Source organism: Rhinopithecus bieti, unplaced genomic scaffold (genome assembly GCF_001698545.2).
Source record: "Rhinopithecus bieti isolate Rb0 unplaced genomic scaffold, ASM169854v2 scaffold_56975, whole genome shotgun sequence".
Lineage (NCBI taxonomy): Eukaryota > Metazoa > Chordata > Mammalia > Primates > Cercopithecidae > Rhinopithecus > Rhinopithecus bieti.
The window spans coordinates 244,538-269,768 of record NW_016823127.1 but is presented as its reverse complement, the minus strand read 5'-3'; the positions used below and the strand labels follow the sequence as shown (position 1 = coordinate 269,768).

Here is a 25,231-nt window from a genome sequence, read left to right as displayed (position 1 = left end):
TCCTGAGGAGAAATTCAAGCTGGCTGTATAAATTTGCATAAGTAACGAGGAGGGGAATGTTAANAGGGAGAGGGAGGGAGAGGGAGAGGGAGAGAGGGAGAGAGGGAGAGAGGGAGAGAGGGAGAGGGAGAGGAACTGGCAGGGATAGAATGAGCCTTGGACTCGGAGGCCAGGCTCCAGCATGGGGCCCTGGCTCTGCCACCACCCCCTGTGTGATCTGGGGAGGCTGCTCCTTCCTTCCTGGACCTCAGTTTCCTTATCTGTAAAGGGAGGTCAGACAAGGGATGGCAAATCTACAGCTGCTGCCTCTTCCTCCACCCAGGGCAGACATAGCCAATCAATCACGAGCCTTGATTTAGCTCAGATCCCTCAACACAGTGCTCTGGGAAGTCACTGCTGATGGGTTAGAGCTGGCCTGTAAGATGAAAGGTGCTTGCTGTCTGTGGATTTGGTGCTCCCAAAGGGCTCCCTCGTCTCAGGGAGATCTGATTTTTTTTTTTTTTTGAGATCACATTTTTTTTTCTTTTTTTTTGAGATGGAATTTCACTCTGTTGCCCAGGATGGAGTGCAGTGGTGTGATCTCAGCTCACTGCAACCTCCATCTCCTGGTTCAAGCAATTCTCCCTCAGCCTCCCGAGTAGCTGGGATTACAGGCACGCACCACCACATCCAGCTAATTTTTTTGTGTGTGTTTTGGTAGAAAGGGGATTTCACCATATTGGCCAGCCTGGTCTTGAACTCCTGAACTCAGGTGATCCACCTGCCTCGGCTTCTCAGAGTGCTGGGATTACAGACATAAGCTATCTCGCCCAGCCTCTGATCACAATTTAATGTAACATTCTCTGAGGCTGATGTGGTGCCTGGCCTTGTTGTGGACACTGGGGATGTGGAGCTGGTCTGCCTTAAATGAGCTGAGTCTGCAGGAAGGGAAGGACTTCGGGGCAATGCTATAAGACAAAATAGCGGAGGGCATATGGGAGGTACAGAGGCTGCGAGGCCCAGAGGTAGAGGGGATATGGGAGCAGAAGCCACGTTGAAACCCGTCGGTAAGGACAATGGATCCATCATTCCATTGCTAGGCAAACCAAGTGGTGGGCACAGTAGGAGCAAAGGCTTAGAGGCTGGAATAAAACGGGAACAGTGAGCAGTCTGCGAGGCTGGCTCTCAAAAGAACGCTAGAGCATCCCTGAACAGGGCTGCGTGATGCCCTGTCCAGGGTGCTGAATTCCTTCTAATGAGAACTGAGTGCTGAACTTGGGCCAGGCCAAGGAGGGCAGCCAGGGGGTGACGAAGGGCACCAGGCAGCAGGATCTAGATGTGATCCAGCCACCCCCGTGGCCGTAGGGTTTATTGGGCCACAAGGGAAAGTCACTGGTCCCTGGACTTATCTCCTCCCTCCTCCTCCTCCCCCTCCAGAATGCCATGAAATGCACCTTCTCCTCAGCTGGGTTCTGATGGGTGTCAATCACTCCTAGTGGCTCTATGTGTTGTGTGCTGGTCACAGGTGGGTACGATATGTGGTATCTGCATTTCCAGGGGGGTCTCAATAGACCACCATTCCTGCAAGGCCCAAAGCAATGTGGCAGGCGGGGAAGGAGCTTTAGGAGTGGATGACAGTGATAAGATACGCCTCCTCCTCTCCCCTCAATCACCGTGCTCCTGCCACATCATTCTCCCTGCCTCGTCCTTGTCCTGCCTCCCAGCCAGGCTGAAGGAGGGGCATCGGGGAGGGAGGCCTGGGCATGAGGAAGATGGGTGGCCCAAGGGCAGAACAGGGGAGGGGTTAAGAGGTGGTTTCGGGAGCCCAAGACCCTGAATCACATCACACCCCAGCAGCTGTGTGGCCAGGGTGCATTATTTCCCCTCTCTGAGCCTCAGTTTCTCCATCGGCAAAATGGCGATAATGAGGGTACCTACTTCCCAGTGCTGTTGGGAAGATCAAGGGTAATAATGTGAGTAAACTGCTTATTAGCACAGTGCCCAGTATAATAAAAATAGCTCACAGTTATTGATGTCTGCTAAACACTAGGCTCTGCTCAAAGCCCTCTACGTGCATTTAAGCCACTTCTCACTACAACCCTAAGAGGCAAGAGTTCTTATCATTCCTGCTTTAGAGATAAGAAAACTGAAACACAGGGCAGTTAGATGACTAGTCTGAGGTCACACAGTGGTGAAGATGCAGAACCAAGACTCAAACCAGCATTTGGACCCCAGAGTCTGAGCACACCACCTTTCTACTCTTCATAGCGGGGAGGGCCTGAGGGGCTGGCTCCAGGGAAGTAGAAGGAACGAGGAGGCCATGAGCACTCCCTTCCTCCCTCCGTTTCCAGGTAGGTCTGTGCACCTCCCTTCTCTCTCTCTCTCCCTTTTTTTTTTTTTTTTTTTTTTTGACACGGAGTCTCACTCTGTCACCCAGGCTAGAGTGCAGTGGCGTGATCTTGGCTCACTGCAAGCTCTGCCTCCCAGGTTCTGGCCATTCTCCTGCCTAAGCCTCCCGAGTAGCTGGGACTACAGGCACCCACCACCACACCCAGCTAATTTTTTTGTTTTTTTGTTTTTTTGTTTTTTTTTTTTTTGAGACGGAGTCTCGCTCTGTCGCCCGGGCTGGAGTGCAGTGACTGGATCTCAGCTCACTGCAAGCTCCGCCTCCCAGGTTTACGCTATTCTCCTGCCTCAGCCTCCCAAGTAGCTGGGACTACAGGCGCCCGCCACCTCGCCCGGCTAGTTTTTTGTATTTTTTCGTAGAGACGGGGTTTCACCGTGTTAGCCAGGATGGTCTCGATCTCCTGACCTCGTGATCCGCCCGTCTCAGCCTCCCAAANTTTTTTTTTTTTTTTTTTTGAGACGGAGTCTCGCTCTGTCGCCCGGGCTGGAGTGCAGTGACTGGATCTCAGCTCACTGCAAGCTCCGCCTCCCAGGTTTACGCTATTCTCCTGCCTCAGCCTCCCAAGTAGCTGGGACTACAGGCGCCCGCCACCTCGCCCGGCTAGTTTTTTGTATTTTTTCGTAGAGACGGGGTTTCACCGTGTTAGCCAGGATGGTCTCGATCTCCTGACCTCGTGATCCGCCCGTCTCAGCCTCCCAAAGTGCTGGGATTACAGGCTTGAGCCACCGTGCCCGGCCATTTTTTTGTATTTTTAGTAAAGGCGGGGTTTCACTGTGTCAGCCAGGATGGTCTCGATCTCCTGACCTCATGATCTGCCCGCCTCGGCCTCCCAAAGTGCTGGGATTACAGGCATGAGCCTCCACGGCCGGCCACCTCCCTTCTCTTTAAGTCCAGGAGGATGAGTAGGGCCCTGGGGACAGACACCTCAACCCTGTCCCATAGCTGGGTCACTGGGGAAGTCACTGCATCTCCAAGAGCTTTACTTGCCTTCTCTGTAAAATGGAACAACACTTAGAGCCTCCATTAGACACAGCCTCTCTTCCGGCAGCCCCATGTCTGGCTTGTCTTTATATTCCCAGAGCCCAGCCTGGCACACAGTAGGCATTTAATGTGTGCTGAATATGCAGAGCAGGAGAATGAAAGAGCCCAGTGTGGAGTGGGAGCTCCTGGAAGGGTCGCCGTCCCCCCCACCAGCCCTCCCCGCCACCCCTGCCCACCTTATCGTTGATCAGCAGCTCCATGGGCTCATGGCCCGCCTCTAGCAGTACAATCTCGTTGGCCTGCCCAGGCACTGAGTAGGAGAAGGGGGTGCCCTGGCCGGTGCCGCTGGATCTGGACCGCAGCCACATGCAGGCGGTGAATGCGTAGAGCTCGGGCAGCGCCTTCCGCACACGGGCGTACATGTAGTTGTTACGGATGGGGATGCTGATCTTGAAGGCGTCTGGGGGACTGTAGGCTGAGGACCCTGAGGGTGGGCAAGGCAGATGTGGTGGAGGTCAGTGGACACAGAAAAGGGTGGGGTGGACAGGGCACACTTCAGAAAGAAGGCTAATGCAGCTCCCAGGCACCTGCTGCATGCCCAGTGCCTTCGGGGCCCTCTCTGCTCCACCTCTGTGTTGAGGGGCATGATTAAAGTTCAGGGGTTCTGGACCTCAGATGTCCTGAGACCAAATCTCGCCTCCCTCACTTCCCAGCCACGTGACCTTCAACAAATTAACCTTGTTTCCCCTGACCCCTTGGGAGACCTGGCGTAGACGGGCCAGAGGCAGGGCTGAGGAGGGCTGGAGGTTGCTTCTCCTGTCCCTGTGCCCTAGCCAGGATGCTGGCCCTGAGCCACCAGACCTGTCCCTCCCCTGCAGCTGAGTCCCTGCAATGGCCCCTCCATTCTGAAATTTGCTCCCCACCTCTGTTTTCAAGAAGTAGCTTGAGGCCTGCCTCCTCCAGGAAGCAGCTTGGATTTTCTTTCTTTTTTTTTTTTTTTTTTTTTTTTTTTTGAGACAGTTTCCCTCTGTTGCCCAGGCTGGAGTGCGGTGGTGCAATCTCAGCTCACTACGATCTCCATCTCCCAGGCTCAAGCAATTCTCCCGCCTCAGCCTCCCGAGTAGCTGGGATTACAGGCATGCACCACCACACCCAGCTAATTTTTGTATTTTTAGTAGAAATGGGGTTTTGCCATGATGGCTAGGCTGGCCTTGAACTCCTGACTTCAGGTGATCTGCCCACCTCAGCCTCCCAAACTGTTGGGATAACAGGCATGAGCCACCGTGCCTGGCCCTGTATTTTCTTCTCCTGAACCCCTGTTGCCCATGTAAGCTGGTCCCAGCTAACTGCTCATCATTTCCCCTGTTCTCCCCAACTTGTCTGTAAGCCTCTTAAGGGTGGTCTTCACAAGCTTCAAAGCTTGAGAGCTCATGAGTCCTAAACCCCCATTTTTCAGATGAGGAAAACTGAGGCCTGGGGAAGGAAGTGAACTTTTGAGGTCACAGAGCAAGCCAGAGACAGATATGCAACCGGGAGCCAGCTCTCCTTATGCTCATACCTGTACCCTGCCCACTATGTTCCTCTGATCCTTGGCAGTGCCAGGCACAGGTGTTAAACAAAATCCTGACTGATTCATTGAAATTGCTATTTTGTGGGTGGTTAAATGTATGACTGTGGAGTCAGACCTTGTTTGAGGTCTAGACTCACCACTTTTGTCTGTGTGACCTTGAGCACATCACTTCTCTTGAGTTTTGGTTTTCTCATCTGTGAAAACTGTGAAGATTAAATCAGCTGATATATCAAGTACTTAGCCCCCTCCCAGGACACAGTAAGTGCCTGAAAATGAGACCTGTTAATAATGTTGATAATGATAATAATATCCCCCAGTGATTCTCTCCATTGTGTGTTCCACAGCCTCCTCCCCACCCTCCCGTCTGTCCGTATTAGCCTCTGGGGAGCATGGATATATTTTTTGAGTGGCTCTGTCACCCTGGGGACCCCTCCAATGCCCTCTGCAGGACCCAGGACCCACCATGCTCCAGCTCAGCCACACGACCCTGCAGGACGTCCAACTCCTTTTCCACTTCCTGCCTCTGCCGGCGGCTGCTGTGGCTGAGGGCCGCACGCTCCTTCTCCAGTGCCAGCACCTGGGCCAGCAGCTGCCCCTCCACCTGGTCCATCTTGGAGTGCAGGCCGGTGGGCACAGCAGAGACTGGGGCTGGGGCAGCTGAGAGGTTCACACGGGCTGGAAGCTCCTGCTGTTCACAGGGCAGAGAAAGATAAGTCAATTGAGGGGAGGAAGGAAAGGCTTGGAACACTCAGATGCCTACCACACCTGCTCAGTGACCCCAGGGGAGCATCAGCTTCTCCAATATGCAAAATGGGAATGACAACGCCAACAGCAGGCAACAGATGCATCCTGGGCACCTGGCAGGCTCTGTTCCTGGTGCTGGCACGTGACGGTGAGCAGCAGTCAGAGCTGGCCCCAGCCCTCGAGGCCAGCTCAGCCCGTGGTGGGGGTGTGGGGCCTGGCCATGAGTACTGTGAAGGTCCCCCAGGTGGTTTCAGGGTACACTCGGGGCTGAGCACTCCACTCTAGTCCTTCGTAGCAGCAAGGCTAGACACTGATGGGCTGGTAAAGGGGCAGACTGTTTCTTTTTTTTTTTTTGTGAGACGGAGTCTCGCTTTGTCGCCCAAGCTAGAGTGCAGTGGCCGGATCTTAGCTCACCTCAAGCTCCGCCTCCCGGGTTTACGCCATTCTCCTGCCTCAGCCTCCCGAATAGCTGGGACTACAGGTGCCCACCACCTTGCCTGGCTAGTTTTTTTTTTTTTTTTTTTTTGTATTTTTTAGTAGAGACAGGGTTTCACTGTGTTAGGCAGGATGGACTTGATCTCCTGACCTTGTGATCCGCCCATCTCGGCCTCCCAAAGTGCTGGGATTATAGGCTTGAGCCACCGCGCCCGGCCGGGGTGGACTGTTTCATTCCCTTACTCAGCAAGCTTCTCTAGAATGGTCCTTGGCAAAAGGCATTGTATGGCCACTGGGCCCACCCAGGGAGTGAAGCAGGGCCCTGGTGGCTTGACCATACCAGGGTGGCAGATGGTATGGTCACATACTTTGGAATCAGACAGCCTAGGGTTCAAAACCAGCTCGGGAACTAATCTGCTATGTGACTCTGAGAAAATATCTTGACTTCTCTGAACTTGTTTACTCAAAAGAGAACTGCACCTATTTGGAGAGTTGTGGGGAGGACTAAGGATTAAATATCAGTAAACAGAGGCTGCTTATTGCAATTGCTGTCTCAGGCAGAGTGTTCCAGGGTAGGCTCTGACATCCCCCATCTGGCTCAGGATGAGGTCTAAGTGTTTCGAGTTCCCCACCACATGCCTGTCCTATCTTAAGACCCCATGGGCAGCAGAACTGGGACAGGAGCTGGGAGGGTTTCCTTCCCCTTCTCCTGCTGGAAGAAGTTCCTTCTGGGGTGGAGGAAGGCAGGTGAGGCCATGGGTCCAGACTCTTGGAGGGGACAGTCTGTGACAGACACGTCACAGAAATGTCAGTAGGAGATTAATAATTCAAAGAGCTGCTAGGAGCTAAATTAAACCTTCACCATCCTCCACCATCCTCCTGGTTTCCCCCCCGCCATGGTTCCTGCTACCAGGCCTGATGCTTGCGAACTTCCCAGGGACCTGGGAAATTTTTGCTCAGTCAGTTCCTTGCTCCCAGGCTTAGGCCCCAGACATGAACTCATTGCATTCTGTGATTCAGTCACTGAGCAAACATTCAGAAGGCAGCTCCAGTGTGCTGGGCACTGACTGCCCCAGGTGCTGAAGTTGTGGCTGGAGGCAAAACAAAAAAACCGAGAACCCCACCTTTCCTCAGTTTCCTAAGCTGCGAGGGGATGGCCTTGCAGCTTGGGACAAGTACAGAATCCCTTGCCCAGCCTCACTGGCCCAGCCAGTGACCTTCTCAGTCATTTGCTGGGTGACACTGGACACTGCTGGTGGCTACTGTGACTGAGGGCTGCGTGTTCCTTCTGAGCTGCATACTCTTCCTTAACTTCTGTGAGATTGTTTTCTAGCCATCGAACAAGGGGAGAAGTGTGCCCCCTGTGTCAGAGTGCTGGGGGCAAAGGACCACTGCCATACTCAGTGCCTGAGACTTGGGAGCCGCCAGTGTGGACAGCAACATGACGTTGCCTTGAGGAGTTGCAGGAACCAGCCCTCGGCTCTGCCACTTCCCCGTGAGAGTGGGGGCAGGTGGGCTAACACTCCGGGATCATTTTTCCTCTTCTATAAGACGGGCACTTGGAATGCTCAGCTTCCAGGGCTGGTCAGCATCCAATGATGGCATGTAAGGGAAATGCCTAGAGCCTGGCCTGCAGTGGGTGCCGAGGGCATGGTTTTGGGTGAGTGGGGTAGGTGGGAAGACTGAATGGGACGCTGTTGTTGCCAGCTAAGCCCTAGCAGACACCTTGCAAACATTCCGTCTCTGAATCCACTTAACATAACAGTATCCCCATTTCAAGGGCAGGAAAACTGGGGTGAGTTAACCAAGATCACACCAGGAGCAGTAGCAGAGCTGGGATCTGAGCCTAGCAGTCTGGCTCGCCCACCCCCTCTGCACCACTCACCACACAGCCTCTCTTGGCATCTGCCAGGCGGCCTCTCCAGAAGCCCTATTCCTTCTCTGTCCCACTTGTCCCTTGGCTCCCATGGGAAAGGTGAGGTTGCTTCACAGGGCAGGGGGTCTGGTGCCACACAGACTCAGCAACCCCCCTCTTCTGCTGGCAGTGGGGAGGGGCTAAGGATCAACCCCTCCATTCTGGGCTGTAAGATGGGGCAACAGACACAAGTCACTGAGGTCATCCAGGCTGGTTCTGGAAAGGGACCCATGAAAGCAGCGGGAGAGGGGGGACTCTGGCCACCATTATCCCCCCCACCCACCTCTTGTGTAAGAGGTCATGGCCGCCCATATACGCAGATGCCTACTTGGCCCACCAGGCTGGGGTGGAGGCCAGGTGAAGGTGGGCATGGGATGGGCATAGGAGCCTTACAGTGCACTCCCCCCTTACGTTCATCTTTGCTTTCCCGAGGGCTCCTTCTGTCAAGGTGCCTGCAAACCCTGGCTCTGGTGCAGACTAACCACAAAGCCTTGGTTTCCCTTCCTCTAAAATGGGAACAGGCTGGGCATGGTGACTCATGTGTGTAATTTCAGCGCTTTGGGAGGCCAAGATGGGTGCTTGAGCCCTGGAGTTCGAGACTAGCCTGGGCAACATGGTGAAACCTCATCTCTACAAGAAATACAAAGATTAGCCAGGCATGGTGGTGCATGCCTGTAGCCCCAGCTACTTGGGTGGCTGAGGCAGGAGGATTGCTTAAGCCTGGGAGGTTGAGGCTGCGGTGAGTCATGATCATACCGCTGCACACCAGCCTGAGCAACAGAGCGAGACTCAAACAAAAGTGTGTGGGGGGTGAAACAGGCTTCCTTTTGTCCATTCCCAGGACAGATGGAAGGATGGGAGGACAAGTGACAGGCCCTCATGGACTATAAAAGCATAATGCTAACTGTGGGGCTTGACTACATTAGCTGATGGGGCGCACATTACCTCCAGAGCCTTCAAGTGACCTTGGATGGCCCACAGGGTGACAGGTTCAGCCACCCACTGCATTTGAGATGGCTGGACTTCCAGGAAGCCTTGGACTGAGGCAATCAGCTCACAGGATGCATTTCATCTCAGGGCTGGAAGGGCTGGGGCAGGGTCTCCCCAGTCCCAGGCGCTGTTCTGTCCTCAGCTCCCCACCCCCTCTGTGCCAAGCTTGAGGCCAGAGGAGCATGCGTAGAATGAGGCTGTGCACCAGGCCCATCATTGGCACTTGGCATGTGTTTACTCATGAATCCTCGCAACCACTTGCTGAGGCTGGCACTCTTCCTATCCCCATTTCACAGATGGGAAACTGAGGCAGGAGTCCTTTCAAATTGTCTATAGCAATGGGGCTGGGCCAAGCTGATATCCCTGGAGCCAGCATCTCCTCTCTCCAGCAAAGGGAGAGAGGGGGGAAGACTTGCCAGGAAGAACAGAGGGAGGAAGACCTGCCAGCAAGAACAGCGTGTCGAGGCTATTTAAACAGATGCCGTTTGGAGGAGAAAACGTGCGGGCTGAGGGGGTGTGCGCTCAAGCTGTTCTTTTGTCAGAGCCACTGGCTCTGCAGCAGCCAGGAAGGCCATGGAGGAGGTGGGCTCGCCTGATCGTGTGTGAGTCCTTCCTTGTCCCAGTGTCTGAATCAGAAGAACACGAACTCCCGCACCCCCACTTCCCGTCTGCTGTGGGCGAATGCTGTGCCGCGTGGGCTCCCGGCCTGATGCCAAGTGGGCCCCTCACCTAAGATGATGGAGGGAATAATGATGCCAGCACCCCTACTCAGCTCCTGCTGGGGCAGGAAGGTGGAGGCTGAGAACCCATGGCCTGTCCCGCTGGGAGTGCAGGGTGGGGTTTGGCGTAAGTGTGCTGGGCCTAGAGCCAGAGCCCCTTGTTCTAGGCCCAGCTCAGCCACTAATGTGCTGGGCTCATTAGCACTCAATCAGAATGCTAACGGCAGCAGCTGTCTCCATCGAGCACTCTGCTGCATGCCAGGCCCTGCACTAGGGAAGCTCTGTGCAAACAGTTCTAGGCTGCTCTCAACAGCCTGGGTAAGTAGGGAGGCCCACTTAGAGATGAGGGAACTGAGGCTCAGTGCCTGCCTAAGGTCACACACCTGTGATGCTGCAGAGCCAGCACTCCAGCCTGGCCTTCCTGATCCTGAAATCTCTGCTCATTCCTCAGGCTCATACTGATGGTCTGGGTCTGTTTGTTGATCTGCCAAGTGGGCACAGTGCAGGCTGCCCTGCCTAACTCGAAGGCAAAGCAGGAGAGGTACTAATGGACATGGGAAGTCTAGAAGGTCCAGAAGGTTGTGTGAGACCATGGCACAGGGCAGCTTCGCAAAGGGAGACTGATGAGACTGATTGGAGGGTCCGTGGGCTGGCTGAGGCTGGGAGGATGCAGGGAAGCCCCACCACCTTGACCCCACCCGGGGTCTATTCCCTTGCTGCAGGGAGCAGAAGGCAGGTGCAGGACTCCAGGGCCTGGGTCCCATCCTCTGCACAGCCCACAGACTGTGCTCATTCCTCAGGCCTACACTGCTGGTCTGGGTCTGTTGAGGGTCAGAGTCCCACCCTCTGCATAGCCGCCCCTGCCCAGGATCACCCAGGCAGTGGTACTCCCAGCTGGCGGTGAGGCAGAGGCCATTCTGGGATGACCAGACCACCAGGTTTTGCCAGGGCTGGAGTTTGGGGTCAAGAAGCTTTCTCAGATAAACCCCATCCTGCCACCCCACCTCCCTCTCCAGGGGCAGATTGCAGGGGCAGCAGGACCAGGTGGAAAGTGAGCAGCCTTCAGGGGGAGCAGTGTGGACCATGGCCTCTCACCTCCCCCATCCAACCATCCCCTGAGTTCTGAGTCCTGCTGGGGCTCACACCTGGGCTCCATCAGCTGAGTGGCCTTGTTATATAAGGGTGCCATGCCTCAGTTTCCCCATTGGCCCCAAAGGGTAAAATAATAAATCTCATAGGATTGTGGTGAGGATTGACCAAGTTCATAGATAGAAAGCGCTTAGTGTGCAGTAGGCATAGGAAGCATCACAGGCCTGTCTACAATGAATGTCATGACTAACATTTTTGTGTGTGTGTGTGACGCAGTTTCTTTTGCCCAGGCTGGAGTGAAGTGGTGTGATCTCGGCTCACTGCAACCTCCACCCCCCAGGTTCAAGTGATTCTCCTGCCTCAGCCTCCAGAATAGAGGGGATTATAAGTGCCTGCCACCACGCCCGGCTAATTTTTGTATTTTTAGTAGAGATGGGATTTCGCCATGTTTGCCAGGTTGGTCTCAAACTCCTGACCTCAGGTGATTTGCCTGCCTCGGCCTCCCAAAGTGTTGGGATTACGAGCGTGAGCCACCACGCCCGGCAGTGACTAACATTCTTTAAAGAGTTCTTGAAGGGCTTCACCTTTCTCCATCTCCAGCCCGAAATGTTTTTGTTGCATAATTATATTGAGAGAAAAGGCAAGTTACAGAGCAGCTGGATATCACCGATATAAAGTTGTAAAACATTCAACTCAATGTGCTGTGTGGTTAAAAGGCACATGACTAGGTGCAACGCATGAGAAATGCGTGGGAGTGGTCAACACTCATTCAGGACCGTGGTGGCCATTTGGGGGTGTGTGATTGTGGCTGGCACTGGGGAGGCTCTGGATGGGGATCAGCTGATTGGAAATGTTTGGTTCTTGAGCCGGGGCAGGGACCTGGGTAGTAGTATTTATATCTTGTTGTCCATCTGAAACACTTGACAATGATTTTCTTTTAAAAACAAGAAAACAATCCTAAAGTGGCATCTCTCATGGTTGAATCTAACCCTGCCTCTTACCCAGAGCTTCATAAAGTGGTGTCTCTCATGGTTGAATCTAACCCTGCGTCTCACCCAGAGCTTCACTCAGCTCCTAGGCTTCTCCCTAGTCCTGGCTACTGTCCACTGGACCGGGTCACAGCTTCCACTCCCACCCTCCACACAGCAGCCAGAGGCAAATCCAGCCACGTTGCTCTCCTGCTTAAAATCCTTCCACAGCCCCCTCTCCCTGCCAATCAAGTCCCTGTCCTCCTGGCTTCAGCCCTCACCCAGACAGGACCTAGGTCATGCCCACTGAAAGTCCTCTGCTGCTCAACTGCCCCAAACTCCTTCTCACCCTAAGGCCTCCACACACGCTGTTCCTTCTCCAAGAACATTCTTCCCGCCCCCACCCCTCCTCTGCCCAGTGCCTGCTCACCCTCCAGATGGCAGCTTCCCTGATGCCTGAACTGAGATGCTCTATATAGAGAGAAGAGGGCCCTGAGAGTTTCTCTGGCAGGGCTGCAGAGCACTCATCCATCCATCCATCCATCATCCAACCATCCATCATCCATCCATCCATCCATGTGTGCTGCAGCAACATGGCGTCCGTTGTGGTTGCGGACGTGAACTCTCACGTTAGGCCAGCGTCATTTTCAGCTCTTCGCTTACTAGATCTGTGGCCTTGGGCAAGTTGCTTAACTCCTCTGGCCCTCAGTTATCTTATCTGTAAAATGGGTGTAATAATAGTACTACATTTGGGGATATAAATAATGACAAAATGAAAGAACAGATATGAAGTGTGGCCAACCGTAAGAGGCAGTATGTGGTTGCCGCCATTACTATTATCCTTCACTATTGTTGAGAAGCAGGAGAGCATAGTGCATCACGGTGCAGGCCCTGGAGCCAGACTGCCTGGGTGGAAATGCCAGCTGAGTGAGCTGGGCAAGCTTCTGAACTTTTCTCAGCCTCAGTTTCCTCATCTGTAAAACAGAGAGAGCAATAGTCCCATAGTTCTTGTGGGATTCAATTGTAAGATCCTTGACAGGCCTGGTGCAGAGGGTGAGCTCACCCCTGCTGCCTCTTGCCAAGTGCCAGGTGCTGTGGCCCCAAAGGCAAATATGGCCCCATGGTTCCGCAGGTGGCGGTGCTCCCAGCTGGCGGTGAGGCAGAGGCTGTTCTGGGATGGCCAGGCCACCAGCTCTTGCCAGGGTGGAAGTTTGGGGTCAGGAAGCCTTCTCAGAGAAACCCCATGCTATCACCCTGCCTTCCTCTCCAGGGACAGGCCCAGCAGGTGACTCCACCTCCTCCCACCCAGGCGGGGAGCAGGTGAGTGGTGGGCAAAGGACAGGGTGGTTTTGATCATCCTGGTCTCCTAATGACACTTTGGAGCTGAAGGAAAGAAGACGAACGGGGAGGAATATGAGGGAGAGGGAGCACGGATGGGGTTGGCCGCGTACCTCCCAGGTCCGAGACCCCAGACCCTGTCTAAAGACCCCTCTGGCCCCAGGTCCCTTGCTCCTCCCTTCAAAAGTCCCTCCTGTCAGGCTGCTGCTTCCAGAAGCCCAGCTGGGAGTTCTGCTGAGGTCCTGCCTGCCCACACGCCTTCTAGGACCCAGCCAAAATCCTCAGCAGATGGAGGTCCCCCACCCATAGCCCACTTCAGTGAGAAATCCTGGCTTGGTCTTGACTCTGCCTCTGTGGCTGTGGGCAGGTCCCTCAGCCTCTCTGAGCTTCAGCTTCCCCCGGAGGAAAACAAGGGCTGTGGAAGCACCTAAGTGCTCCCACCTTGGGTTGATTGCTTGTATCCCTGTCTCCAGAGTTCCACGGGATGATGTGCCCAAGACTGTCCTGGGGAGAGGCCCCCCCCGGCCCTGTGCCTCACCTTCTTCACTCTGTGAGGAGCACCGACCTCTGAGTTCATTCCACCTCCTACAGGCAAAGATTTACAAAATGGCCAATAAACATAAGAAAAGGTGCTCAACATCATGAATCATCAGAGCAATACAAATTAAAACCACAGTGAGTGCACTACACGCCCACCGAAACGGGAATGTTTTTTAAATGACCATACCGAGTTTGGCGAGGTTTACACGTGGGCGGGCGTGTAAACTCTCCCAGCTACTGTGGGGAAATGTTTGGCTGTACCTTTCGACGCTAAATATATGCCCCTCTTGCAACCCACTCCTGTGGCTCGATCCAGGGAGAAATGAGGGCTGACAGCCACCAACAGATATCCTAAGAATGTTTACAGCAGTCTTATTTGTAAATCAGAAACAACCCACAGGTCCATCCACAGAAAAATGGGTAAATGAATTAAGGCTCGTCGGCACAACGGAACACCGCACGGCAAGGAAAACGGCAATCCTCCGTGGGTACACGCAACAAGGCTGGATGCTACAGACGTGACACTGAATGAAAAATCACCAGATGCAAGGGTGCACAGCTGTCTGCGTCCATTTGCACGAAGTCCAAACACAGGCAAAACTGACTGTGGTGATAGGAACCAGAATAGCCGTTGCCTTTGGAAGGCCAATGTCTTTGGGGGAACCAGGGAGCCTTCTGGGGCTGCTGAAAGTGTTCCAATTCCTGATCTGGCTGGCACTTTCACAGGTGTATCCATCCATACATTTTCATTGAGCTGTCCACTTACAATTTATGTCTGTTTAAGTGAGATCTGTGACCTCTTATGTATCTTGAATGTAAGATAAACCTCAAAATAAACAAGTCCCACAGGCTTTTTTATTTTATTTATTTATTGAGATGGAGTCTCGCTCTGTTGCCCAGGTTGGAGTGCAGTGGTGCAATCTCCGGTCACTGCAACCTCTGCCTCCTGGGTTCACGCCATTCTCCTGCCTCAGCCTCCCGAGTAGCTGGGACTACAGGCGCCCACCACCACGCTCAGCTAATTTTTTGTATTTTTAGTAGAGATGGGGTTTCACCGTGTTAGCCAGGATGGTCTCGATCTCCTGACCTCATGATCCACTCGCCTCAGCTTCTCAAAGTGCTGGGATTACAGGCGTGAGCCACTGCGCCCAGCCCCGACAGGTTTTCAAATCTCCATTTCAGACAGGAAACTAAGGCTGAGAAAGTTAAGCACCTTGCCTAAGGTCACAGAACTCTCAAGTGACTGAGTTGGAATTTGCACCCAGGTGATCTGGCCCTGGAGTCTGTACCAGGAACACATTCCACGTTCCACACTGCAGCTCTCTCGGGGCTGGAAGGGGTACTGTGGGGGAGGGAGGACATTGTGGGTCCACATCCTCCAACCAAAGCCCAATAGCAAAAGCCCTCTCTCCACATTCGGCAGCCCGCAGCCACTCCCTTCTCCCAAGCCCTCTTCACTGCCAAAGAGGCAGGGTCAGGGGAACCAGTGCCCACTGGGCAGAAGCTTCTAGAATGGGCAGCAAAGTCAGAGAAAAGCAAAGACAACCAATGGAATTTAGAGAAGACACCAAGAGATCCTCGAAGCCGCTGTTTATCTGCAGATTTCCCGGGGAAACAGTTCTGGGAGTGGGTGGAAGGGGCTCGAGGGCGGCACACACATGTAACCCCCATAAACACACACCGCACACAATCCCTATTTAGAAACCATCTGCCCAAGAACTCAGAATGTAGAGCCTAAGAGTGCTGGTACTTAGCTCCTCCTCCCGCCTGTTTTACAGATAAGAAAACCAAGGCACCGAGAGGGAATGTGATTAGTTTAAAGTCACCAGCAAGAACTCAAGCCTGTGCCTCCCAGCCTTTTTATTTCAGAGACTATTTTATTTTTTATTTTATTTTATTTTATTTTATTTTTTGAGACAGAGTTTCGCTCTGTTGCCCAGGCTGGAGTGCAGTGGCACCGTCTCGGCTCACTGCAACCTCCACCTCCTGGGTTCAAGCGACTCTCCTGCCTCAGCTTCCCAAGTAGCTGGGACCACAAGCACACGCCACCACACTTGGCTAATTTTTGTATTTTTTAGTGGAGACAGGGTTTTGCCATGTTGGCCAGGTTGGTCTTGAACTCCTGACCTCAAGTGATCTGCCAGCCTCGGCCTTCCAAAGTGCTGGGATTACAGGTGTGAACCACCACGCCTGACCTATTTCAGAGACTTTTTAGAGCTGGAAGTGTGTTTAGGGAGTATCTGGCCTGCTGCATCATTCGTTGTACGGAGGGAAACCGAAGCTGGTGGGGGCGGGGCAGGGATTTGCCTAGGTCTGTGTCCTGCACTCTCTCTGAGCTTCTATTTGCTCATCTGTAAGATGGGAATGCGTACAGCCTCCATCATAGGACTGAAGACTGAATAAGCTAATATGTATCTAGTAAGTGTCTAATAAGTGTTAGTTATTAGCAGCAGCAGCAGCAGTAGCAGTGAAGGTCTGGCAGCAAGTCTCCTGGCTATCTAGCCGGTCAGCAGGGCAAGTCTTAAGGACTGGCCTCCACCCCTCTCACTCTGGGGTTCCGAGGCAGAAATGGTCCAGGACAGTGACTAGCACAGGTACCGCCCTCACCTGTCTATTTTTTTTTTTTTTTTTTTTGAGACAGAGTCTCGCTCTGTTGCCCAGGCTGGAGTGCAGTGGCACAATCTCGGCTCACTGCAAGCTCCGCCTCCCTGGTTCACACCATTCTCCTGCCTCAGCCTCCTGAGTAGCTGGGACTACAGGTGCCCGCCACCACGCTCGGCTAATTTTTTGTATTTTAGTAGAGACGGGGTTTCACTGTGTTAGCCAGGATGGTCTCAATCTCCTGACCTCGTGATCCGCCCGCCTTGGCCTCCCAAAGTGCTGGGATTACAGGTGTGAGCCACTGAGCCCAGCTCACCTGTCTTTCTCACGCTCCCGAAGGTGGGTGACATCTGACCCCTCCAGATGGGTCTAGAGTTGATGATGAAGAACGAGGGCTCTAGAGCCAGACAGTGGGCTCCACTGCTGACTTGGGGCCAGTTCCTTAACCTCTCTGAACCTTGGTTTCTTTGTACCTCCCTCACAGAGATTTTACGAGGATTAAATGAGATAATGAGCAGGGCCTGCCGCATAGTAAGTGCTCAGTAAGCGTTCGCTATAATGGTTATTTGGCTCCCACTCCAGGATGGGAGGAGGCAATCAGCTTGCCAGGCTGGGTTAAGGATGTGGTTTATGCCAAAGAAATGCTGTTGAAATTAATCTTGAAGTTCCGTTGTATATATGCATTAAATTGGACACAAAAATGGAACAGGGAACATGCATGCATGGCCTGTAGCCGCATCAGTGGGCCAACTCTTGGAAAGTGGCTCCTGGCCTCAGCCATAAAAAGTCAATATTGGCCAGGCGCAGTGGCTCACGCCTGTAATTCCAGCACGTTGGGGGGCTGAGGCGGGCGGATTACCTGAGATCAGGAGTTTGAGACCGGCCTGGCCAACATGGTAAAACCCTGTCTCTACTAAAAAAACAAGAATTAGCTGGGCGTGGTGGTGGCACATGCCTGTAGTCCCAGCTACTCAGGAGGCTGAGGCAGGAGAATTGCTTGAACATGGGAGGCGGAGGTTGCAGTGAGCCAAGATTGCACCACTGCACTCCAGCCTGGGCGACAGAACTAGAGTCTGTCTTTAAAAAAAAAAAAAAAAAAAAAAAAGTCGATATCCTCTGACCCAGTACCCAGTACCCAGTAATACCACTCCTGGGAATTCAGCCTAAAGAAATCAACAGACTTAAAAACAAACAAACAAACAGCTCTCTGCATGAAATGGATCCTGCAATGAACATCTGGAAGAAAAATAATTTAGAAACAACCTACATCTCCAGTAACAGGAGCCGGTCAAGTGACTGATGGATGCGGAGCTGCAGATGAATCCCAGGATATTATGGCGTCATTAAAATGGTAATTACACAGCAGCTCTCAAACAATGGCTGCAAATGGATAAGGACCGAAAGGGGGCTGCAAAAAGGGAGAAAATGACGCAATCGAATGCAGTATTCTCCCCAAAACCTTTTGACTTATTTCAATGAACAACAATAACAACACAAGTAAAAATGGAAAAGAAGACATTTCCCCAAGCCCTTAAATGTGGCTCCCACTTGAGGCTTTGGGGAGAGGACAAGCCAATCAGACCTTCCCTTCCCTTTTGTAGGAGGGGGGTGATGCACGGATGTGCCTGGTGGGGACCAGCAGGGAAGTGTGACGATTATGGAAGCCCAGGTGGGGATAGGAAGGGGACAGAGTGTGAACAGGGATGGCTCCTGAGAGGAGGTGTCCTTGGAGCAGACTCTAAAATGAGGAGCAGGAATGTGCTGGGGGTGATCCAGGCAGAGGCAGGAATGAACTGAGAGAGGGGTCAGGAGGGGGGGACCATATCCGAAGTGCTAGCTTAGGAGTGGACTGAGGAGTTTGCACCCTAGGAGAGTCCCATGGTGGGCTTAAGGAAGACCCTTGGGGCTGCCTGGAGAAGGATGGAGGGAAACGTGTGCTCATGAGACCAGAGATGAGGCTGCTGCAAGCGTGCAGAGATGAGGCCAGTAAGAACTGGGGGGAGAGGGAGGGGCCAAGGATGGTTTCTCAGGGCACGTGGAGGTACCCGGTTCAAGCTGAAACACAGTGCGGTTAGGGGCTGATGGGACAACCAAAGGGAGATGCTCAGGAGGCCGATGTGTCGATGCCAAATCTGGAGCTTGGGAAGGAAACCTGGGCTGGACACTGAGCTTTGGTTTGGGGCCCCTCCGTGGAATGGGTGTGGGAAGCCTCAGGGCGTGGCTGAGTGCACCCAGGGAAAGTGAGGGCCAAGAGAGGCGCACCCCTTAAAGGAGGAGGACCCTGCAGGGAGACAGAGGCAGCAGACAGAGGGAGGAGGAGGGGTGCTGAGAGAGGTGGCTGGAAGCCCAGGGCATGGAGACCTGCAAGAGGGGATGAGAGGCAGGGTCAGGTGTCAGAGAGGGTTCCACCAAGATAAGGACTGAGAAGTCCTCATTTATCATCTTGGGGACATTAGCAAGAGCACTTTCAGTGTATCCTGGGAGGGAAAGGAGACGCTGAAAATCTGGGAACTTTGAGGATACTGAATGAGAAGAGAGGGGAGAGATTGGACAGTGGCTAACGGGCGCATGGGACTCCGCTGAGCCAATTGGTCTCACCCTGTGTCTGCTGGGCTCCAGCTCCAGCCCCAGCCCCTCCTAGAGGCCCCCAAAAGACTAGCTGTGGCTGTTGCCACACTCAGAAGGGAGACCTGGTGGCCAAGCAGGCCCCTGCCCTTCTCTGTCTGTGGCTGCTGCACTCAGAAAAGAGGAGAAAGTATACATGGGGAAGCCAGGGCTCCCCCAGCCTGGAAGGCTGACCTCTTGCCAAATCCCAGCTGCCAGGATCCCCCCAACCTCAGCGGGCTAACCGGAAGGGAGGCCATCCTGCCAAGTGCTGCAGGTGCTGGGGGCACAGGTCCAAGGCAGGTCCAAGCCTGCCAGCCCCAGACGTGGGAGGAGCCACCTGTGCCATCTGGGCGTGGGGAGGGGGGCTATGGCAGGCACGAGGAAGTTTAGTTAATGAAAGTCAAAAATTGTTTTTTACATGACTAAAACCTGTTGCCTAAAACCTGTTTGCTCCTATTTTGAGTTTTGACTGTATTTTTAAAATGAGTAATATTATAGCTTAATGATAAAAATAGCAATCACTCAAATTGACTGAACATACCTGTGTTCCAGACACTATTCTTGGCCTTTCATATAAAGTACTTAATCCTCCTAATATCCCAGTGAGGTAGGTGCTATTACTATCCCCATTTTACAGGTGAGAAAACTAAGACTTCCCTTCATTGCATACTTTCAGTTTTTTCCTGATTATTTTCCGGCTCTTGGTTCTCTTATCCTAGAAATCCCCCAGAGCTGGAGTGGGGGAAGAGGTGGGTATGGGCCTGGATTTTCTCCTGCCTCTGCCAAACCTCTTAGGACGTTTCTGAGCTGAGTTTTCTCATCTGTAAGGTGAGGGGTTGGCTGCAATGGCTGCCTGGCTGCACTCTGACACCCTGTAGGGAGGGTGCTGACACCAGTACAGGCATCCTGGAGGGCTGTCGGACCACAACATCCTCAGTCTTGCGAGTGGGCATCACCTGTGCTGTTTGCCCAGGATTTAACTTAAACAGCCCCAGAGGTAAGGGGTCCCTGCACTTACTCTCTGCCTCTCTCCTCCCTCCAACTTGCCTGATGCACTCCACCTGGGTGGAGGTAGCAGAGGGGGCAGCGCGGGCTTTGGCCTCTTTCTCCCTCTTCCTTCCGCAGTTCTGATTTTGTTGCTTAACCCCCTTCCTTGTGGTCTGGAAGTCAGTCCATGGCTGGGGTGGTGAATGTGTCCCGGATGTCTGTCTTGCCCAGTCTGTCTCCCTTGCACTTCTGGGAATCCCAAATTCATTCTTACAGGGAGGAAGGTGGCCATGGGACTCCAGGGGGGAAATGACTGGCCCAGGGTCACATGACAGCCAAGAGTGGGTTCCTCCATGCTGGACTCCTTGTGTCTGAGCCCCAAGCCTGAGTCAGGAAAGCCTGGAAAAGGTGAGTGGAGGAGGAGGAGCTCAGTGGGGCCTTGTTCTCCATTCAGCTTCCACCCAAGAGCTGTGGGCTTCCAGGTGTGTGAGGCTGGGTGCCTGGCACCTGAGCTCCTGCGGTTTGGGTCGTAGTCTGAGCCAGAGTGGGAGATTCAGGGTAGGGAAGTGATGAGGGGCACCCAGGTTTGTCTTATGGGGCACTCTGTTCCCGGCTCTGTGTAATGAGGGGAGGACCCCGAGTCCCTTGGACAGCGCATCCATCTCCTGGCCAGAGTGTGAGGGTGGAGCTTGTGCTGATTCGGGGGTGTCCGAAAGAAGGAAATGAAAGGGACATTTAATGAGGTCCTAGTACGTGCCAAGCATTTTCACACACCTACATTTGATTCCATTTCCACTACAGGTGGACACTGTTATACCTATTTTACAGACACAGAAACTGAGGCTAAGAGAGGTGCCTGGAGAGGGAAAAGGGTGGGGAGCGAATCTTTCTGGCGCGTCCCCTGTGCCTCAGTCACCGTGCCAGACGCCTGCCCGCGTTCCCTATCGGAATCCCCCCGCCTTGCCAGCGAGGAAGGCGCGATCGTCCCCGGAATACAGACGGGAGACCAGAGACTCGGGGACCGCGGGGTGATCGCGGCCGGGCGGCCCCTCACACCACCCGGGCGGCTCCCCCGACGGCGCGCGGCGCTCACCTCCAGGCGGTCGATGCGGTCCCGCAGGGCGCGCACGGCGTCCTCCAGCTCCAGGATGAGCGCAGGCGAGTCCCAGGGCCCGTCGGCCATGGTGTCGCGGCGGGGCCCCGCACCCTGGAGGCCGCGCGGCAGGCCGCTCTCGCAGCGGCCCAGCTTGCCAGTGAGCTCACGGATGGTGTCCTGGTCGGGGATGCGCGCCCCCGCCTGCAGCGCCGTCTGCGCAGCTGCTCGGCCGTGTTCTGCAGGCAGCAGCAGCCTCTTCGCGCTCACCCGGCGCAGCTGGCCCCCGCGTCCCCCTGCTGCCCTCCGACGGGCAGGCGGCCGCCAAGCGGCGTGCACAAGAAGCGGCGTGAACAAGGGGCCCGGCGGCACGCGGATGCGCGCTGGCCGGGTGCCCCGGGCAGCGCGGGGGGCCCGGCTGAGCCACCGCTCCGCTGCAGCGGCGCTCAGGCTCCCGCCTGCGGCCCGGGAACGCGCGGCGCCCGAGCGACCGAGGCGTTGTCGGCGCCGGCCGGGCAGCGCTCGCGCTTGGGCTGGCCGCCAGGGGCACGCTGGCGATGATGCAGATGACGCGGGGCACGCGAGGAACGCCAGCATGCCGCGGCCAGCAGCGACGCCAGGAACTTTCAGCGTGAGACGGCGGGCGGGGCGCCCGAGGCCCCCCCCCCCCCCGGGCAGGGCGCGGCGGCGGGTCGGCGCGGAGCCCTGGCGCGGCGGGGCCGAGTGGGCAGGCGCTGGAGCCCGGAGGCCGGAGCTGAGCTGTCGCGGCGGCCGCTGCTGCGGCGCTCTGAGCCGGGCGGCGGAGGAGAGAAGGCTGCAGGCGGCGGGAGGGGAGCGGGCGCGGCGGCCCCGCCACTCGCATCCCCCAGGGCCGGCCCCTGGCCCAGCCCCGCACCCGTTCCGTGCCGGGGCGCCGGGCTGGGGCGCCGCCGGGGATGCGGCGAGGAGCGAGGGCAGCGCCTGGGACCTTATCTTGTCGCGGTCACAGCGCAGGGGGCGGTGACCCGAGGGCCGCGCGGCGGGGCTCCTGGGTAATCCCCATCCCAGCCCTCCGGTGCTCTGGCCCCCTCCCCAAGCCGGTTATGCTCACAGCCACCCAGGAGGGAGCTCTCTTCCGGGATGGGCTCTGCACTGGGGCGCCACAAGCTCGGTCGCAATTGAGCCTCGCCCTGGACAGGCTCACAATAGAAATGAGGAAACTGAGGCACCGGAGGTCAGGCCGCTGTCCAAGGTCACCAGGTGGCTGCGTTGGAGCCGCCTGCGAGCTCAGGCACGTTTCACTGGACCAGACTGTGGATGGGGCTAGAGTGGGAGCGGTTAGAGGAGAAGAGGCCAGTGTTGGGGGTTGGGGGGAGGCACGGATTTTGACCTAACTTCTGTTTATACTGTGGCCATCTGCCCATCACCCCGACCTGCAACGTTCTGAAGGAGCAGAGTTCACTCCCCACCACCCTCATTACAAAATCTTCCTGTGATCTCAGAGGGTGATGGAAATTCTCTCTGAATCCTTGGGGGCTTAGAGCATCACAGGTCCAGAGAACGCTCCCCCGCCCCCCACTGCAGTCTGCCTTCGTTGGCAAGCGATGCCACGTGCCTGGTGGGCATGTGGACCAGGCCCAGAAGGAACAGCAGGAATGGGAGTGGGCTGTGCTGTGGGGGTGGCGGAGGAGCGTTTTACTTTCTCCTGTCAAAAATGTCTATATATATTTTGTAGAAAATTAACTTTGCAATTAAAAACTTAAAAAAACAATCCTACTATCCTCCACAATTTATCTCCAGCTCCAATTTTCCATGAGGCCTTTCCTGACCAATATGGATTCCCAGGGCTGGAAGGGCGCTGGGAGGGCTGTGATTATTCCCAGCCCTGTCTCTCTTCCAAGCCTGCATTTTTGACTTGAAGTGAAGGAGCAAACCAGGATCTCTGGACCACCACAGCTACCACTGTGGTTTCAAGTGGACTTCACATAGCACTGGTGGTGCGGAGAGACCAGAATGTTTCCCAGGAGGCCACAGCCCTGGGAGACACTCTCCAGCCACTGAGATTTTGTCCAGTGTTCCCAGGCACACGTGCTCCACCTCCCTCCACACACGTTAGGATGATGTCCACTCTGCTCACCCATCTCTAGGAGCCAGGGATTTTCATCCATACCTGAGTTGTGAAAGAGGAGAGAAGCAAACACAAGCGCTGCATGCCAGGAACCCGAGTGCTATGTGTGCGTGGATGTGTGCTGGCACTCACTGAAGCTGTGACCTCAAAACCCAGTGCAGGCAGCTGGGCTTGGAGGAAACGTCTCATGGACAGAGAAATGGGCTGGGCTCTTGGAAGGCAAAGGCCAGCGGTAGGCCCTGCTAAAGTCCTGGGGATGCATGAGGCATCGGGACTCCTGGTATATCTACACGTGTGCTGTGAAGACAGAAGCACAGAGATAGCATCTCCAGAGAAACTGTCATAGAAAGTCCAGGGAAGGACAGGAGATGCCAAGAGCAGCAGAGCCACTGTGACTTGGGCACCAAATGGTGCCACCTTTACCTGAGCGGCCCCCTGAGACTTTGGGGACAGATTGGATAAATGGGTCCAGAGGCTGGAGTCAAATCTTGTTCAAACTGGTCTGTTGATCCCCTAAAATGACTTTATTTATTTTTATTTTTTTGAGACTGAGTCTCACTCTGTCATCCAGGCTGCAGTGCAGTGGCGTGATCTCAGTTCACTGGAACCTCTGCCTCACAGATTCAAGCAATTCTCCTGCCTCAGCCTCCCAAGTAGCTGGGACTACAGGTGCTCACCACCACGCCCAGCTAATTTTTGTATTTTTAGTAGAGATGGAGTTTCAACATGTTGGCCAGGCTGGTCTCGAACTCCTGACCTCAGGTGATCCACCTGCCTTGGCCTCCCAAAGTGTTGGGATCACAGGCATGAGCCATGGCGCCCGACCTCTCCCTTCTTCCTTGACCCATCTCTATCCCCAGCATTCAGCATGAAGCCTGCTCAGGGAAGCTTCTCGGTGAATGTTTGCTGAACTAGTTTCGTAATGCCGCTGCTGCAGGCAGAGGAAGGAGGAGAGGACAGAGAGGTCCCAAAGCCCATTTCTCCTAGGTCTTGGGAGAGAACCCCCCTTAATCCTAACACAGGATTCCTCAAGGGATGGTCAGAGAAGTATTCTTGGGGGAACTTCCCTAAAACTGGAATAGTTCCTATATTTTCCCTCTGAATTGTCATGACTCCTAGTTTTTTTTTTTTTTTTTTTTTTTAATTTCTTCACTTTCATTCCATTCTTAGGCTAAGGGAATTCTGCCATATATAACAAATATAGGAATTCGTTTTAGAAAATATGTTTTGAGACCTACATTGTGCCAGGCATAGTGCCAAGCCTGGGGAAAGCTGGGAACAAGACACGCTCACACAGTTTGTATTCCAGTGGGGAGGCAGGCAGTAAACAAATGAATAGCTAAGTAAACAAGTTAATTTCCAATAATGATGAGAATGACAAAGAAGAGTCTTAAAGTGATGTTATAGAAAGTTACAGGAAGTGGGAAGTGGGGAATTGGGAGGTGGGCAGTATTTATAAGGTGGTCAGACCTAAATGACCCGGGAAAACAGCCATGCAGAAGTCTGGGGAAAGATGGTGTATTCTAGGCAGAGGGAACAGCTAGTGCAAAGGCCCTGGGGCAGAAAGGAGAGTGGTATGTTTCAGGAACAGAAGGAACAGAGTCCGGCTAGAGCAGAGTGAGATGTAGGGGAGGGAGGAAGCTGGACAGGAAGGTGGGGGCCATGTAGAGATTTACAGGCTCCGGGAAGGGAGTGGGTCTGATTCCTTAACCTGAGCTGCCCCCTGAGACTTTGGGGACAGTTTGGATAAATGGGTCCAGAGGCTGGAGTCAAATCTTGTTTAAACTGGTCTGTTGATCCCCTAGAATGATTTTATTTTTTATTTTTTATTTTTGAGACAGGATCTCGCTCTGCAACCCAGGCTGCAGTGCAGTGGCGTGATCTCAGCTCACTGGAACCTCTGCCTCGCAGGTTCAAGCGATTCTCTTGCCTCAGCCTCCCAAGTAGCTGGGACTATAGGTGCACACCACCATGCCCAGCTAATTTTTGTATTTTTTTTTTCTTTTTTTTTTTTTTTTTTTTGAGACTGAGTCTTGCTCTGTCGCCCAGGCTGGAGTGCAGTGGCCAGATCTCAGCTCACTGCAAGCTCCGCCTCCCGGGTTCACGCCATTCTCCTGCCTCAGCCTCCCGAGTAGCTAGGACTACAGGCGCCCGCCACCTC

At 54.3% G+C, this 25,231-nt stretch overlaps 1 protein-coding gene across 1 annotated transcript in view; it reads right to left on the bottom strand.

Moving 5' to 3' along the window:
* The window catches only part of NPTXR (neuronal pentraxin receptor), a 38,781-nt gene that overhangs the window by 7,573 nt on the left and 5,977 nt on the right, over nucleotides 1-25,231 (bottom strand). Inside the window, exons 2-4 of the mRNA XM_017861257.1 lie at nucleotides 20,964-21,990; nucleotides 5,400-5,625; nucleotides 3,604-3,851 (exon numbers count right to left, since the gene is read on the bottom strand). Of these exons, the coding sequence (XP_017716746.1) occupies nucleotides 3,604-3,851; nucleotides 5,400-5,625; nucleotides 20,964-21,990 (1,501 nt within the window). The remainder of the gene's footprint in view (nucleotides 1-3,603; nucleotides 3,852-5,399; nucleotides 5,626-20,963; nucleotides 21,991-25,231) is intronic.